This window comes from Sebastes fasciatus, chromosome 18, assembly GCF_043250625.1.
Source record: "Sebastes fasciatus isolate fSebFas1 chromosome 18, fSebFas1.pri, whole genome shotgun sequence".
NCBI classification, from domain to species: domain Eukaryota; kingdom Metazoa; phylum Chordata; class Actinopteri; order Perciformes; family Sebastidae; genus Sebastes; species Sebastes fasciatus.
Window position 1 is genome coordinate 14,030,745 of NC_133812.1, and position 16,804 is coordinate 14,047,548.

Sequence of the window (16,804 nt, forward strand, 5' to 3'; positions counted from 1 at the left end):
TGTGAAATGCCCATAATGACATTTACAGTAACCTTTTCCTGTGACTTTTTAAAAAGGGTTAAAACCACAGAGACGGAAAGATGGGGCAACGTTAGGTCCTTCCCATTAATCAAAGTGGGATTGTGCTGGGACACAGCCGGGGGGCAATTTCTCTTCTCACTCATTAAGAAGTGAGGAGGAGGACGAGGGCCACACACATAAACCAGTCAGGGTGCACATGCTTTGTCAGGACCCTTTGGCGTCACCTTTTAACGCACTGGGTAGCCCAGCGTGTCAAACTATGAAGCTCCACTACGGTCGCAGTAAACACATGCACGTTGTTAATTCAAACAAAAACATTTGTTTAGGTTTAGGCAGCAAAACCACTTAGATAGGTTTCGGACAAGAACATCATGGTTTGGCTTAAAATTACTAAAGTTAAAGTGTAAGTCAAACTTAACGTTGTGAACACAAAAACAAACAACACATTGCTGGTTTCACACGGGACACAAGCAGCGGTCTCCTGGATGAAAGACATGTGTTTGTTGAACCCATCCACCTCCCCTCCCGTATGTCACCATACTCCCCAATCATTTTCTCTTATGGAAGTGGATGGGTTTACGTTAATTGAAAGCCTTATGCGTCTCATATAGATGCTCAAGGGTGCCTTGTGCGTCAGTATCACACGCCAAGGGGATTCAGTATTTGACACCCTGGGAATGAGAACTGGTTAAAGCAGCAGTAGGCAAGATTGGAGCAAATATGATTAAAATATATATATTTCTTTTATAAAACGGTCACTATATCCTGACCTGCATGAGACAGGTAATCTGAAAAAAGTTTTTTCCTAAACCTAATTAAGTGGTTTTGTTGCCTAAACCTAGCTGTGGACGTTACCGTAGTTTTGTTACTTGGTGTTAAAATGATGCGCAAAAAGCCTGAAATGCATCCTGATGACACGCGGAAAGTCCTTGTAATGTTGTGCTATTTATACGCCTTCCCGTGAGGACGGGTTGATCTGATAGACCTGCTGGAGTGTCTTTGAGCCAGACGCTGAGTCCCTGCTATTTCTGACCTCCACAGGGGTGCTAAAGCAACTCATCATCATTAATAAAATTAATTCCAACCGCATTCTCTTGTTAAGAATGTTTTCACGGAAATTTAGCTGGCATGAATATTTTATCATTGCCAAATTGGTGATTATTATGTACCAATGTGTTTTGGAAACTATGCACATTAATTATGGAGAAAAAGCTGTTAAATGGAGCTGATTTAAGAGAAAGGGAGCTGCTTTGAAAAACACGGATTATGAGAGACCTAAGAGCAAATGTGATGATACAAAATGTTCGTGAATGAGACCTATTGCCGTCAAGGAAATAGGAAATGACTTCTTCGGTCAAAATATTTATTTAATTTTTGTTCAAATTCGATTTCACCTAACAAATGTCATCCTCAACATATCAGACTCTCAGATTCTTTCTTCCATTCCAAAAGCAATCAAAAGTCTTCAACTTTGGTGCCTAGAATAAACATAAAGGTAATGGTTGTAAAGCCGTAAAAAAACGAATGAATGAAATGTACCCCTGCAACATTTTTAAGAGTTTGTCGACAATATGCTGCTGACATTTAGCAGTCACTGTCTCTTGACAGAGGTGGAGAGGCTCTGAGGGCCGAGCGGTGCAGCTGTAGCAGAGCACATATCCTGAGGCCATTCAATCCCTAAATTCAGTGAAGCACAGTCAAATGTTGGAACACCTGCCCTCAGAATAGAAAATTTATGGGCTATAGAAAAATGGTACTGTTGGGTTTTATCACCTAAAAGTGTTTTTTTTTTTTTTTTGCCACTGACCTTTAAGATCGTACAAAAACACATAACACTTTCTATGGTAATAATATTGACATCATAAAGCTGTGATTTTAAGAGCAGTTGCTTCCAACAAAGTCCCCTAAAGATTATCCTGTGGAGTCACCCAACCACAACAGTGGAAAGTAAACTAAGTACATTTTCTCAAGTAGGCTACTGTTCTTAAGTACAATTTTCAGGTATAACTTTACTTCCATTTTATGCTATTTTATACTTCTACTCCAATACATTTCAGAGAGAAATGTTGTACTGTTTACTCCAAACATTTATTCATTAACAGCTATTACGCATCACAAAGCCATTTCAATTAGCTTCATCTCGACCAGCTACAACATTAAAGTACTGTTTATATTAAATGGGTGTTATTACTTTTGATATTTTTAGTACATTGTATTGCTAATACTTCTGTACTTTTACCATGGACTATATATAAGAAGTGGACGTAGTCACGTGACATAACCCATTGGTTTGTTGACTGCTGTTTTGAAGCTTCGCCATCTTGTTTTTTTGGAACTAGAAGAGACACGAGAGGGTGGAGCTAAGTACAACTGAACGCTGAAAAATACATTTTTAGGCGATCAAAAGGTTATAATTAACTTTCATGAACTGAAAACATACTGTGAAAGGGTTAAAGTTGTAAGACGAAAACACAGACAACCCCCAGACCGGACAACACCGTGGTAGTGACCTGTCAATCACAAGGTAGCCACGCCCTAAAGCATACCCTGCTTTATGGTCTATTTGACTCTAAATGGGACCATAATTTACTAAATGAACTTTGAAGAAGACTTGAAACTAGCGATTGATACCATAAACTCATGTTTACAATGTTAACTGAGGTAATAAATCAAGTAACAAGTAGGGTCATTTTTCTCATAGACTTCTATACAATCAGACTCCTTTCTGCAACCAGAGGAGTTGCCCGTTGCTGGCTATTAGAAATAATGCAAGTTTAAAGCATTTCCGCATTGGCTTTTCAGAACTGGAGGTAGCCCACTGACTTTTACTTCAGAAACCTTTTGAAAGCAGGATTTCTACTTGTAATGGAGTATTTGTATTTTTTAAATGTGGCATTTCTACTTGCATTTAAGTAATGGATCTGAATACGTTTTCCACCACCATCCCACAAAAAACAGAAAATATAAATATATGAAGTAAATCAACACTTGATGACAAAGATATCATCTTGCTATAGGTACAAAAATACAAAACAAATGCAGTGAAAAACACAAAGAAACTCACCAAATTACCTTTCATACCAAACATTTTGTCCTCGGTTGTACATTGCTTCCAAGCTGTGAAACAGTACTACATTTGAATTTACTGGTTTTGATAGAGTACAGAACTTAATCCACAGTGGCCAGGTGCAGGCAAACGATCTTGTTTGAACAGAGGTGTTTATTTGCATGGCAGTTAGTCCACCTGTTGTACCTGAAGCTGGGCGGTGTCCAATACGTGTTTGCATGCAGGTTGTTTCCAGTGTGGGGATGTCTGTGTGCTCCAACGCAAACATTTAACTACAACCACATGTCCATATAGAGCATCGATTCCCCTTTTCCCTTGGAGTCCCTTGTTAAGTGTAAGAAAACATGAGATCCCACAAAGCACATTGACCAACACTCACACACACACCCATGATTGCTACTTTGTCGGGTTAAAATTTGATACTGTCATTACTTAAAACTAAAGTTTCTCTTGAGGTAGAAATACTTTTTTAAGCTGTGTTCACATTATGAGCAACACCGCAACATTCTACAAGTCATTTTCAATGGAAGCCGGTGACTTGAAGCTACAAACTGACGCCCGACACTTGTCACTGCGTGATCAAATAAAGTTGAGCTGTTTCAACTTTTTTCAGTGCTCCAATGACGGGTGAAGCATCAACCAATCATATGTTTTTGTTTCATCCTGTTCCTTTCCATCCAAATTAAAGCCATTAGCTAGTTCCCAGTACTATTTAACAACATAACTATGTCAACGAGCACTTGCGCAGCACTTCAACGATGACTCAGCGACAATATAGCCGGGCACCTTGGTCGTTTTGTGGCTTTTGTTGTTTGTAGTGTGAACATAGCATTAGACCTTTTGTTATCACAGTTCTTCACTTGTACTCACTTTATTTAGCTACAACTTTTAGGCATGGTAGACCTTATTGTATCTTATCTGAGGTTAAAATCTTACATTCATCTTACCGGATGAAAGGGGAAATGTTGCAACTACACAAAGTAAGCACAAGTGACTGACAGTGTCCAGCATTTCTAGCTTTTGGCACCACACAATTCCCATGAAAAGACCAAAACAAACAGTGTTTTAGTCTCTCAATACCTTCCAACTTCCTTACTCCATTTGTGACTCTCAGCCTCAAGGCCATTAGTTAGTAGTAAAGTTGTAAACCTTTAAAAACAGCTCACAAATAGAAACCTTCATTTTAAATGAAAGTTTTTAAATTACATTTTCTTAAAACAGTTGAGCACTGTAGTTTTTATCAAACGTTACTCAAACAGGAGTCAGTAGTGCATGCAGCAGCAGGGCGGTGTATGTGGTATTGAGTGAAAATAAACTACAGTGCCCATGTTCCTCATAATAAAGTAACATGTCGCCCAGTGCAATGATGCAGCTGAATGATGTGTTTTTTTAATAGGTTTTGTTCAACAAATGGAGTTGTATAGCTATATCAGGCTTTGGCTAAACAGCTAATACTTGTTAATAGGATGAATTCAGTATTGGTTTTGGTCTTTTCATGGGATTTGTTGATTATAAGAAAAATAAAGAATATCACCAGATTTATCCTTCAAGACTTTATGGTGTGCAAGAACTTTGTAGTGCTGCAACTAATGATTATTTTCATTGTAGATTAATCTGTCGATTATTTTCTTGATTAATCGATTAGTTGTTTGGTCTATAAAATGGCAGAAAATGGTGAAAAATGTTGATCAGTGTTTTCCAAAGCCGAGGATAATGTCCTCAAATGTCTTGTTTTGTCCACAACTCAAAGATATACAGTTTACTGTCATAGAGGAGTGTTCACATTTAAGAAGCTGGAATCAGAGAATTATTATTTTGTTTCTTAAAAAATTACCCAAACTCATTAATCGATGATTAATCAAAATAGTTGACGGTTAATTTATTTAATAGTTGACAATTAATCAGTTAGTCGTTACAGCTCTAGACCTTTGTTGAAGTTATTTCACTGATAAAATACTGATGATGGTTTTAGGGCCCAGATTCCAGCTTAAAGAATCGCCTGTCCAAGTGACTCTTCACACCAACCTGTTACATGTTTAGTCAGTCTTGCACATAGACAATGCTTTGTGGGCATTGATCAGCCGGCTTGCCATGTAATTCAAATTACAAATGCGTTACGGCGTGTAATCAGTTTAAAATGTCAGTATGTAGGTGGTGGTTCAAACATAGAAATACTGCATGTGATGAATGCCCACATTTTTACAACATATGTTTAGAGGGAATCACTGTTAGCACTGTTTTAACAGCATGTAACCCATTAACCACAGCCTCATTTACATCTCCAGCTGTGCAGTCGTTGTTGTTGAATAAAGTGGCCATACTAAAGAATGGCGGAACAGGCAGACAAGACATTCAAGTCTACTGGGAGTCCAGGCCAGTGTCTAGATTAGAGGGAGATCCTCTTAAAGGCATCTCGCAGACAGGATATTCTGTCTTGTTCCCTCCTCCCCAGAACATCTCCTCTGAGACCACTCATTTAGCTGGCAGCGGGGCTATAGCTGGGATCCGCTTTGTCCAGATACACACACACACACACACACACACACACACACACACACACAAACACACTGAAGGCAAAACCTCAGTGTGCATCGAATACATCCATACCACAGCACAAAGAAACAATAGCTGGTCCCCAGTGAGTCAGTGTGTGAGAGGGAAAGAGTGAGAGAGAGTGTCATATGTTTGTCTTACATGAGTTGCTTTTAAGGGTAACAACTAAGCTGTGGAGAGTTTGCACAGCCACACGCACATCACACATTCGCATGCAGACACAAGACCTCAGTGGATATACTGTACAGTATGACAGCGGCTGGAGTTGCCCTAGTAACAGCATTTACTTTCACACCGTCGCTGATGGATACAAAGATGCAGACCTTCATGAATATACATGCACACAGCATATGGTCGATATATATATATATATATATATATATATATATATATATACAACCTGACACAGCTTGACACTGTGGCACTACCAAATTTGGCAGTTAGGTCTCACACTTACACACACACGGTAGCCTACCGTATATAGATCCGAAACTGATGCACCCACACACATACTGTACAATGTCATGTCAGATGGCAGAAGCCTCTTCTTAAGCTAACAATGTGGTGTGCATTATCTGCCTGAAGCATACACACACACACACACACACACACACACACCAGTAAATATTTTTCCGAGGCCTATTAGTCACAGACCACAAACACACATACAAACTCTAACACCGGCTGCCCCAGTACCCTGATTTTTCGAACCCACAGGGGGGATGTCTGACGCACTCACACACATGCAAACACACACACACACTCACACACGCAATCACCCACCTGGGGCAACCTCAATTTAACATGGAGCCTGTTCGAAATGCACTGAACAGACAGAATCAGCGGGTAACACAGAAGAAAGCAAGGAGATAAAAAAACGGCAAAATGATGTTTATGTAAATCCATCCGGTATAGATGTTTGTTAGACTGACGTGTTTGGATGATTTAAATGCATTTACATCCTGACTAAAGCACCTATTTAAAATCCTGAAACATCCGTTTGATTACTTCCACAAGCATGATTTCCATTTTTGCCAATTTTCAAAACAAAAGTGGTCAAAATTTGATGTCAGTGTGGGTTTTGCTGTGCAGGCAGTGAAAGAAATGGAAAATGTTGATTTTTTTTTTTTGTTGGGGCTTTAGGTGAAACAACGAGAGAATAAAGCAATACAGAGCAACACTGGAGAAATACCAGCCAACACAAGCTAAAGAGAATTAGAGGAAGAGGGAGTTAACAAGAGAAGAAATGTGTCAATATATTCACAGCAAAGCCGATAGAATAAAGTATTTGGGTCAATAGCTGGAGAAAATCTCCTCAAGGCACACTTACAAGATCCACGGGCTTATTAGTCTGTATTTTGACATGAAAACATGTCTGAGGGGTGAGATTGCAACATCTGTACACTCAAACGCACACATACAGAATGGGGGTGAAGGTCTGATTGAGCTGAGCAACAAAAATAACATGAGTCCCAGCAGAGACAAACAAACACAACCCTGCAAACACATATAAACTCTTTGTCTGCTATTCCAGCTGCAGCTCAGTTGAGGCTAAAAAACACAATTCCTACCTACACTAGATTCAACCAGACAAGCTCTATAGGGGCTATATCATATTTTTAAAACCTCTTCAGCCCATGTATGCACTCAACAATGAATCACAGGTGTAGCAGGCAGAACAAAGACACAGCAGAACCTTTCCATAAATCCGCTCTCTGGTCCTTTCAGACTCAATTAAGCAAACGTAAGGAGACAAGAGAAGTTAGTCCGAGGTGATTAATCCCACCTCCTCTGATACTACAGCAGATCACAAGAGAAGAGAAGGGGGAGGCACTGTACTCCTCTCAGAGCAGACGAATCAAAAACATCAATCCAGAGATAAAGCCACTGCAGACTAATACAAACACAGGTGCCATATAACAACGCAAGGTGTTTTCCACATGATAAGCGTTATATGGAGGGATATCTTGTCCACAATGCAGTTGTGAAATAGGACGCAAACATGTGTAGTGCAGTAATGTGATTGAAATAGCACATAATCTGGAGATCAACATGCCTGTGAATGTGTAAATAACAGCAAAAAAAAAACACAGGAGGAAAAATAGCCTGTGGCCAAATACTGTATGTTCCCATTGACTCCATACAGCTGCCTGTGGACTGTAGCTCCATGATCCCATATGGATTTTTCATAAAGCCTTTATGGGTTTGATGCAGATGACCATTTTACTGCCTCCAAATACTGGGGAGATATATGAAGCCCATTTGGCTCCAGGCAGGTCAGGAGGCACGAGAGCATCAATAATTCATTCACCTCTCTCTCTGTGTGTGTGTGTGTGTGTGTTTGTGTGAGAGAGAGAGTGAGAGATCATGTGTTTGTAATTACATTGTGACCAAAACAACACCTTGCCACACCAAGTGCTTATTTTCATATTTCAACCTCCATTTATTTTGAACCAAGAAAAAAGAGATCAGGTGTTAAAATCCACTAAACTTAAATACAAAAATAAGGGACTCAAATTTTTAAAATCAATACATTTTTTTTACACATACATCCATCCAGTGCTGTGGTATAGCAGGATGACATAGCATTGTGGAAAATGACAATACTCTTCGTTATGGCAAAAAAGAGGAGAGCTTGGGACAAGCTTTTGTTTATAGGCAACTGCGTAGCCATCTGTGGGGACTGTCAGAGACTGAATTAAGTGGATCTGTGTGTTTGTGGTCTTAAAGCTAACAGTAAAAAAATAGAAGGGAGACTTTTTTCGAGAGCCATCCCAAGATCCTATCTTTCATCTTCATCCTCATCATCCTCCAACCCAACACACATCTCTCACCGTCTGGTCTGCCGCAGCAGGCGATTCCATTATCATCCAGAGAAATTAAACAGAAAAACCAAACCGAGTGCGCAATGTGCAGGTCTGTAAAGGTGATTTTTGCTGTTCGGGGCATAATGGTTGTTTGTTTTTTTAGCAGAAATCGAATCAGCACGAATCTGACTCTGACTCTGAAGGGGCGTTGTCTGTTTATATGGCCGCTCTCTCTCTCTCTCCATCAGTTTTCATCACTCCTCTCCAAATTCCACTGTGGATCCAGACGCGCATCCAAAACAGTCCCAAAAAACCAACAGGTCCTTGCATGTGTGCTTGTGTGCATGTGTGCCAGTAAGTATGTTTTGCGCAAAACTGTGCGTCCTTGCGCAGCAGGGAGGAGGATGGAGGAGAGAGGATGGAGAGGGGTTATAGAGGAGAGGGGTTATATCAAATGGAATCCCTGATCACTCCTTGCCCCCGTTATTAACCAAAGACAGCTCTTTGAGAATCCCACTGGCGTCCACTCGCCTCCTCTCCCGGATCATGTCCTCCAGGCTGCGAAACACCAGCGTGTGCACCACCCCGCTGCCGGACAGATGCACTTTGAGGAAATACTGCTGCTGCTGCGAAAGACCCGCCGAGTGCTGCTCTCCTCCAGCTTTGAACTCCCTCTTCCCAAAGCGGCACCACGCTGCGAAACTTTCCGAGTTGGTCCAGCATATGTCCTCGCTGCTCAGACCCAAGTGTCCTGCAGCATTCTGCATCACTAAATCAGGAGGAAGCGGTCGGTACCGGTACCGGTTGTTCACTATCCTCCCGTGGCGCCCGCTGCTCATCTCAAGCAGGCTGTCCTTGCGGATCTCGCCCTTGTGCAGATGGATGACCCGGCCGTGTTGCTCGTAGACAACCCAGTGTGGTGCCTGCTCGGCGGCCACCAGCTCCAGCAGGTCGCCCGGTTTGCACATGGTCAGCAAAGTTTTGGCCGCGTACACGTTCAGGTCCTCGTTCTCTCGCAGCTTGGAGAAGATGCATTCCTGGGAGCAGAAGGCCGAGTACTCCACCTCGCTCACCGAGAACGGTCCCTCCTCCTCCTCCTCCACTTCCTCGGCGGTGGTGCTGTGGTGGTGCTCCTTGTTGTTGGTGGTGAAGTCAACGCAGTCGGAGACAGAGGACGGAGTGCGGTGGTCGTCCACCACCTCCTCCTCTTCGTCAGAGAAGAAGTAGGCGACGCCGACACGAAGCTCGTCCTTCTCCAGCCCGGACGGATCTCCCGTGGGCAGCTCGCTGTAGTTGAGGTGGGTGATCCGATCCAGTTGATTTCCCATCAATGACCTGGCAAGGCAGAGGCATGGACTGCGGTGTCTGAGGAGGAGGAGAGAGGGGTGTTAATAGCGTCAAAAGATAAAGAACAAGACACATTACGCACACAAACGCTTGGCTGAGAAAGCACTCAACACTTCTCAGCGGTCACCTGTGTAGAGAGAGGTCTGTGGTGTTATTGAGCTGAAAGAGTACACTAACACAATCAATGATCCACTGGCTCACTTCACACCCATTAGTCAATCATTAATTCCAGTGGAATGTAAAAAGAGCCTGCAGGTTCCCATGCAGAAGAGGAGAGGGAAAAAAGAGAGAAAACAGTAGTGTGAGGTTCCCATGCAGAAGAAACGAGGAGAGGAATAAAAAAGATAGAACATAGTAGTGTGAGGTTTGCAGCAGTGTGAGGTTCCCATGCAGAAAGAGAGAAAATAGTGTGAGGTTTGCAGCAGTGTGAGGTTCCCATGCAGAAGAGAATAAAGAAATGAGAGAAAATAGTGTGAGGTTTGCAGCAGTGTGAGGTTCCCATGCAGAAGAAACGAGGAAAGGAAAAAAAAAAAGATAGAAAATAGTAGTGTGAGGTTTGCAGCAAGCTAAAAAGAGAGTAAGGAAAAAGAAAAACAAGTCCTGCGTCTTTTACGCACGGTGCAAAATAGAGGAGGAAAAAAAAGAGAGAAATAGTAGTGTGAGGTTTGCAGCAAGCTAAAAAGAGAGTGAGGAAAAAGAAAAAGTCCTGCGTCTTTTACGCACAAAATAGAGGAGGAAAAAAGAGGATACCTGTGCGCTCCCAGGACAAATGGTTAAATATCCTTGTGGTCCATTAGTACAGAGGGGCTGCTGCACGGTCCTCTGCTTCTCTTCTTCTCTTCTTCCCTCTTTCTTCTCACACTTCTCTCTCTCTCTCTCTTCGCACCGCGCACCGAGCGCTCCGGCTGCGTGCTAGTACTTCACTTCTTTCAGCACACCAGCTCTCCGTTTAAGTACCACGGAGAGCTCCGCCTCGCGCGCAGTCACGAGGCTCCATTCCACAGCGGAGCCAATGGGAAGCGAGGAGCAGCACGTCAGTCAATTAAGGGAGCCAATCAGGGTGCGCGCTGGGCGTGCTGGAGGAGATAGGCGGCTGTTACCGTGGCATGGTGTTTTTGTTGTCAGAGAGAGAGCTGTGTGGAATTCTCTACATGATCAGCGGAGTCCAAGTTTTTCCAAGGCAACAGTCAGAGGCGATAACAACCCTGCATATATCTCAAGACGTGGCATATGAGAGGAGCTTTTTTTTATTGCTGCTCTGATGTGCTATAAACATTTCTACTATCTACCAAAATACTCCAAATGTGAACCTCCTTATCGCATGCGCACTGTTGTGCTGTAGGACATGATAAATGTGCTCCCAACCTTCCTGAATACGAGAGTATAGGCTCTGTAAATGGTAAAAGGACTTGCATTTATATCCTCCTGAGACCCAGCCCATTGACATGTGTCCTCTGTAGTGGACATTTTATCCACATGCATATCCTTTTACTCTTTTGACTTACTCTATCAACCCCTGGTGTATTGTAAAGAGGACATCATGGGTGATATGGCATATTTACATTTTTTTAATCAAGTTGAATGTATTCTTGGTTTAATATCACTCTACGGCCATAATCTGTTCATTTTTTTAGTCTTTTCACACTGAAATGGTCCTGTGGTCCACTATAACTTTAAAAAATAAAGTTCAAAAAGCCTAAATTGTAAGATTTTCTTTTAACCCTAAATAGGAAGGAAATCTCACAAAAAAAGTAATTGGAAGACTCTTTTTTTCCCTCGGTTTCCAGGAGGATAGAGCGCTTTTCTAGTCTTCTGACCACTCAAAGCTCTTTACACTACATGTCAGCATTCACCCATTCACACACTGATGGCAGGGGCTAAGGTTAAGAGAGGTCAAGTGTCTTGCTCAAGGACACATCGACATGTGACCTGGAGCAGCCGGGGATCGAACCACCGACCTTCCGATTGGTAGACAACCTGCTCTACCCTCAGAGCCACAGACCCCCACCCCAGTTCCCATGTGTGACTTGTAAATTATTTCCACATGCTTCACTAGCTTCACTGCTGCATCACGTGTTCGCTCATATCTGTCAGTGTGTGTGTGCGTGTGTGTGTGTGGTAGACACTACAAAGGGAGGGGCTGGAGGCAGGTGTGTGTATGTTTGTCTGCAAGGAAACAAAGGAGTCTACAGGGAGAATAATACACACTCTATAATATTTTACTTTGCATTTGATGATGGTGTTGTGTCTTGGAACATATGACTGGTATTTCAAAATGCATATCAAATTCCAACCTCCTTTTTGCATGCATAATATATTGTAACACCTGCATTATTGTGCTTGCGAGATAAACCCTTGCAAGAGTATGTCATCCGCACTCTGCTGTCGCCCAGATAGCCATCTCGTGGTTCATGTCAGACCCCCTCTCTATGAAGTGAATGTTCTGTCTACCTCCACATTGGAAATCTTTTTTTTTTTTGTCTTCTTCTTCTTCTTTTTTTTTTCTGGCAGCATCCGGAGAGTATCTCTATCTCTTTTCCTCTCTCCCAGATGGTTGGAGATAGCAGCTCTCCAGTTGCTGACATAGAACGGTCCCCTGTTCTTTGTTTCCACTGGTGACAGGCAGAGCGGATGGCGGCTTTTTTTTTTTCAGTGGGTGAGATATGATTGTGCAGCACTCTCCCACACACACACACACACATACACACACACACACCAAGGACACAAACAGTCATCCATGTAGCCTCCCTCTATGTGTTTACACCTCCTTGTGAGATCAGGAGTGTGTGCATCTGATTGGTCGCCTTTTTGCAAGAGTGGTTTGTTTATGATACTCACCTTTGTGTGTGTGTGTGTGTGTGTGTGTGTGTGTGTGTGTGTGTGTGTGTGTGTGTCCTGTACTTAAAGTCAGACAGGAAGAGAAAAGTAGTACCAGTAGTACCCTAGCCCACACACACACACACACACAAGTTGTCATGAGACTGTCGGCAATGGCTTTGGCTGCAGCTCCTGCGGGCATGTGGTCCTGCCACCTATAATCTACAATGAGCAGAAATGAGTTTCCTTTGTAGACGCCGCCTTTCCTGCCCTGGACACACACATACTGTATTTACTCTCTCTCTGTCTCTTTCCCTCCCTCTCTCTCTCTTTTTTACACTCACGCACACACCTAATCATATATGCAGCTGGTGTAATAATAAGGCAGTAGTGGAATAACTACTGAGACAGGGTGATATTTCACAACCCCAATAATTGGATACGTCTCTATTCCCTAATTACTAACTAAATCATATACGCTGCAGCGCCATGCCACGCAGATGAAACACACTGACACACACACACACATTTAGCTGTCCGCAAATTTGTGCACAAGTGTGTTCAGACACCAATGTGTCCATCTGTGACTCACATGTCATCCATGTATGCAAACAGTCTTTTTCTCTCTGTCTATCTTGCACAAGCTGATGTTTTCTGCAACACCGTAATGTGTGTTTATGGACAGTTAGAGTGAGAAAGTGTTGGTTATCTATATGCATTATAAAGGGTGTGTCTTTTGAGGAGAAGCAGCACTACATGAAGTCATAAACCCTTGAGGCACGAGATGGGTGTTTTGTGTTAGAGCTGATGTCAGCACACAGAAAAGGACAGTGTGTCATGTCAACGTTTTAAAGACCCGTACCACCTGTATATCACTTCATGTGCTGGTGGTGTTTCCACATTCTATTCTGTAAATCACCAAACCATTAAAAGACTTTTTCTTGTGCGTATAAAAACCAAGGTAGCAGAAAATACAATGTAAGCTTTTTTTGTGATACTCTATTGATCCCTGCGGGGGAAAATAATCTTTTTGCTTGAGCCTTTTCCAGGGAGGTCAGGAGAGCGGGGTCAGCTACAGAGCAGTGTCAGGTAAAAAAAAAAAGAACATTATTATCAGTTGTGTGCAGCACAAACCTGAGTCAATTTCCTGTTGTAAGGCTGTACAAATGATCTTTGGTATGTCTGAGTGCAAAAAGGTGTGGTTCATGTGGTGGTGGAGCAGTGAGGCGTTGCACCAATCAAATCACCTGCATTGTATTCCTTCTCTTTAGAAGCAGTGCACTCTGTGTTCTCGCTCTGACAAGTTCTTGACGCCTGGAGAAGATCCACCACAAAATCTTCTCCCAGGAGGAAACTGAATATTATTTTGTGGGAATGAATATATGACACCTTAAAGGTATACTGTGCAGGATTTTTCTAAAAAACAACAGTAATCCTTCTCAATCATCACTTATGTCCCACCTAAGTGTCTGTATCTGCAGAGACCCTGCAGCCCTCTGACTGTAGTTTCTTCTTATCCCATTTGTGCCCAAAGACTATATATGATGAGGAAAAATGCCCCAACATTTGTTGTGATTGGTCAAAAGTTTTGAAATTTGGTACGGACATACTTTGGGCAAGTATCTAACAGTACAATTTTGAAAATTTCAGATCATGTAAAAAATCTCACTTTTATTAATAGTCAAAGTCAGGATTTTTTTTAAAATGAGGAAAAACGCAAACATTGAGTTTATTAAATATATATAATATGTTTTTACACTGCATATGTGTGCATCTTTGATATTCAAGTCAAGTAAAGTCAAAATCACAAATCAAAAATTTGCCTCAGGGGGCTTTACAATATGTACCAGATACGACACCCTCTGTCCTTTACAGTGCGACCCTCTCAACTTGTTATGAGCTCATAGATACCAAATACTTGATTGTGCTCCTCGTAGTTTCTGAGATACAGACATTTTCTGAAAAACAGTAGTCCCATGTGCCCAAATAGATATAGATATAGGATGATAAGAAAAAGCGTTTCAGCCAAACAGACCGACTGACCGACTTTGAAAAATGTCTTCACATTTGTGCTTCGGCAAGCCCAGAGAAAACTTCTACCAAAGGAAATTAAAAATATCAGTCCAGGGTGCACAAATGGGTTATTTTGCTGTGTTCGGGATGTTTCTGTGCGGCAGCCTTTAGGCACTGGGTGTGTAGCCCCAACACATGCGCAAGCATGTATCCAAGAGGAAGCTAAGGAAATGGTGGACACAATGCTGAAAAAAACTGAAAATATAGTGAGGCAAAACGCCAAGCGGAAAAAGTTCATTGGCTTTCACTTTCGCTGCCGTATGTGATGCTGCAGGTGGTACACTGGGCTGTGTTCAGGCGGCCGCGGTCAGGGGGCGTACGCTTTTGTTGTAGTTGAGCCGAAGGGAGGAGGGGACAACTTTGAATGTTGCGTTTACAAACAGTAAGCAACAATTCCTGCAAAGTATGCCTTTAAACTATATAGTATGCTTGGGTAACATGGTTGCAGGAGAGCTGTTGCCAGTGGGCAACCTCTGGTTCTGAGAAGTGAAGCCAATGCGGAAGTGTCTTAACCTTGCATTTTTTTCCAAGAGCTAGCAAGGGGCGACTCCTCTGGTTGCAAAAAGGAGTCTGATTGTAAAGATGTCTTTGAGAGAATGAGCCTACTTCTCACTTGATTTATTACCTCAGTAAACATTGTAAACATGAGTTAATGGTCTCAATCGCTAGTTTCATGTGTCCTTCAATACAGCATGATGTTCATTTAGTAAATGATGGTCCCATTTAGAGTCAAATAGACCATAAATTACTTAGCTCCACCCTCTTGTGTCACAAAAAACCAAGATGGCGATGGCCAAAATGCAAAACTTGAGGCTTCAAAACGGCAGTCCACAAACCAATGTGTGACGTCACAGTGACTACGTCCACTTCTAACACTCTATGGCTGTTGCCTTGAGTAGGAAACACTTCTGTCATATATTAAGTGAAGTGCCAAACAGAACAGGAAGCAGAAAGGCCAAGCCCTGTGTCTATAAAGGTTGCAGCGGCATTAACAATTACTCTACAATTACCTCCTCTGTCTGTGTGTCACGGCCGGTATATAATGACACTTATGTAAATGCTGGATGCCAATTATTCACACCAGTGCCACATGTGTATATAGTTGAAACAAATGTAATTTATTTTTCCCCAATGGATATTATATCAGAATGAAAACTTGCCAGCGTATCATAGCAATGACACAACCCCAGATTTTGGTTGCCAAGGGTTTCAGTTGTAATTGGGAAAAACAATATATTTTTAATGAAAAAGGGCATGTTAATTCATCTTTGAATTAACACATCTCTAACACAAAATATTTAATTGTTGTTATTTTCGGCATGGATGGTATATGAAAAAAAAATCCGATGCCGCTTGGGAAACAATGTGTAAAAGCAATTATACCCTCCAGCATGTGTTTTGTTCGTGACTGGGATTGTAGGTGCTTAGGTGCTGCAGATGGTAACCATCAACATCATCATCATATCTATAATCACAGTGAAGGCTTTGCTTTGGGGTGTTATTTCTTGAACTGAGTATCGTGGCAGGAAAGAGGAGCAATGATGCTCAGCGTGTTTGCTTGGTTAAACCGTGTAATAAGCAATTATAGTATAAAAATCTGCACTGGCACAATTCAAATGAATGAAAATTCTGTTTTTTTTAAATGTTTATTTAACCACAGTGCTGTAGTTGCGCTGACAAAATTTTTTTCTTTTTTCTTTCTTTTTCAACAACTTGCTCTATTCACACCTGAATAGTGCCTTATCCAAGGACTCCTCAGCAGGGAGGATGCTTTATCACCATGGGGACATAATCCTGGGGACTGAAGAGCAATGGACTGTTCGCTGAACAATCTTAGGCCCTGTTCAGACCTGGTGTTAACACGTGAGAAGTGAGATCCGATTACAAGCGGTCACTCAAGACGCATGTGGAGACGCATTCTAATGCCAGGTGTGAACAGATGCACTTAAAGCTGTCCACTTGTGATCAGATCACCCGAGACGCATGTTAATGCCAGGTCTGATAAGAGCTATACTTGGCATTTAAAGAGTTTGGAGGGTGGTATCTTTTTTTTCAGCCTTTACAAAACCAAAAACACAAGAGCCAAAGAAATGGATTAAACAGTGTTTATTTACTCTAA

The 16,804-nt window shown here is 42.0% G+C and overlaps 1 protein-coding gene and 2 long non-coding RNA genes across 3 annotated transcripts in view; 2 read left to right on the forward strand and 1 right to left on the reverse strand.

Annotated features, from left to right (window-relative positions):
• LOC141756203 (uncharacterized) overlaps nt 1–12,642 on the forward strand; it is a 49,543-nt gene extending 36,901 nt beyond the window's left edge. The window contains exon 3 of the long non-coding RNA XR_012591415.1: nt 12,307–12,642. This is a non-coding gene — a long non-coding RNA (uncharacterized LOC141756203). The remainder of the gene's footprint in view (nt 1–12,306) is intronic.
• lratd1 (LRAT domain containing 1) lies at nt 8,064–10,728 on the reverse strand. Its single transcript, XM_074615759.1, has 2 exons — nt 10,546–10,728; nt 8,064–9,813 (listed from the first exon to the last, which is right to left on the reverse strand). The coding sequence occupies exon 2, from the start codon at nt 9,774–9,776 to the stop codon at nt 8,916–8,918; it is 861 nt and encodes a 286-aa protein (XP_074471860.1). The 5' UTR covers nt 9,777–9,813; nt 10,546–10,728; the 3' UTR covers nt 8,064–8,915.
• On the forward strand, nt 9,991–10,585 carry LOC141756204 (uncharacterized). The gene is made up of 3 exons (XR_012591416.1): nt 9,991–10,159; nt 10,273–10,349; nt 10,459–10,585. It is a non-coding gene; the product is annotated as an uncharacterized LOC141756204 (long non-coding RNA).
• Nucleotides 12,643–16,804: the final 4,162 nt, after the last annotated feature.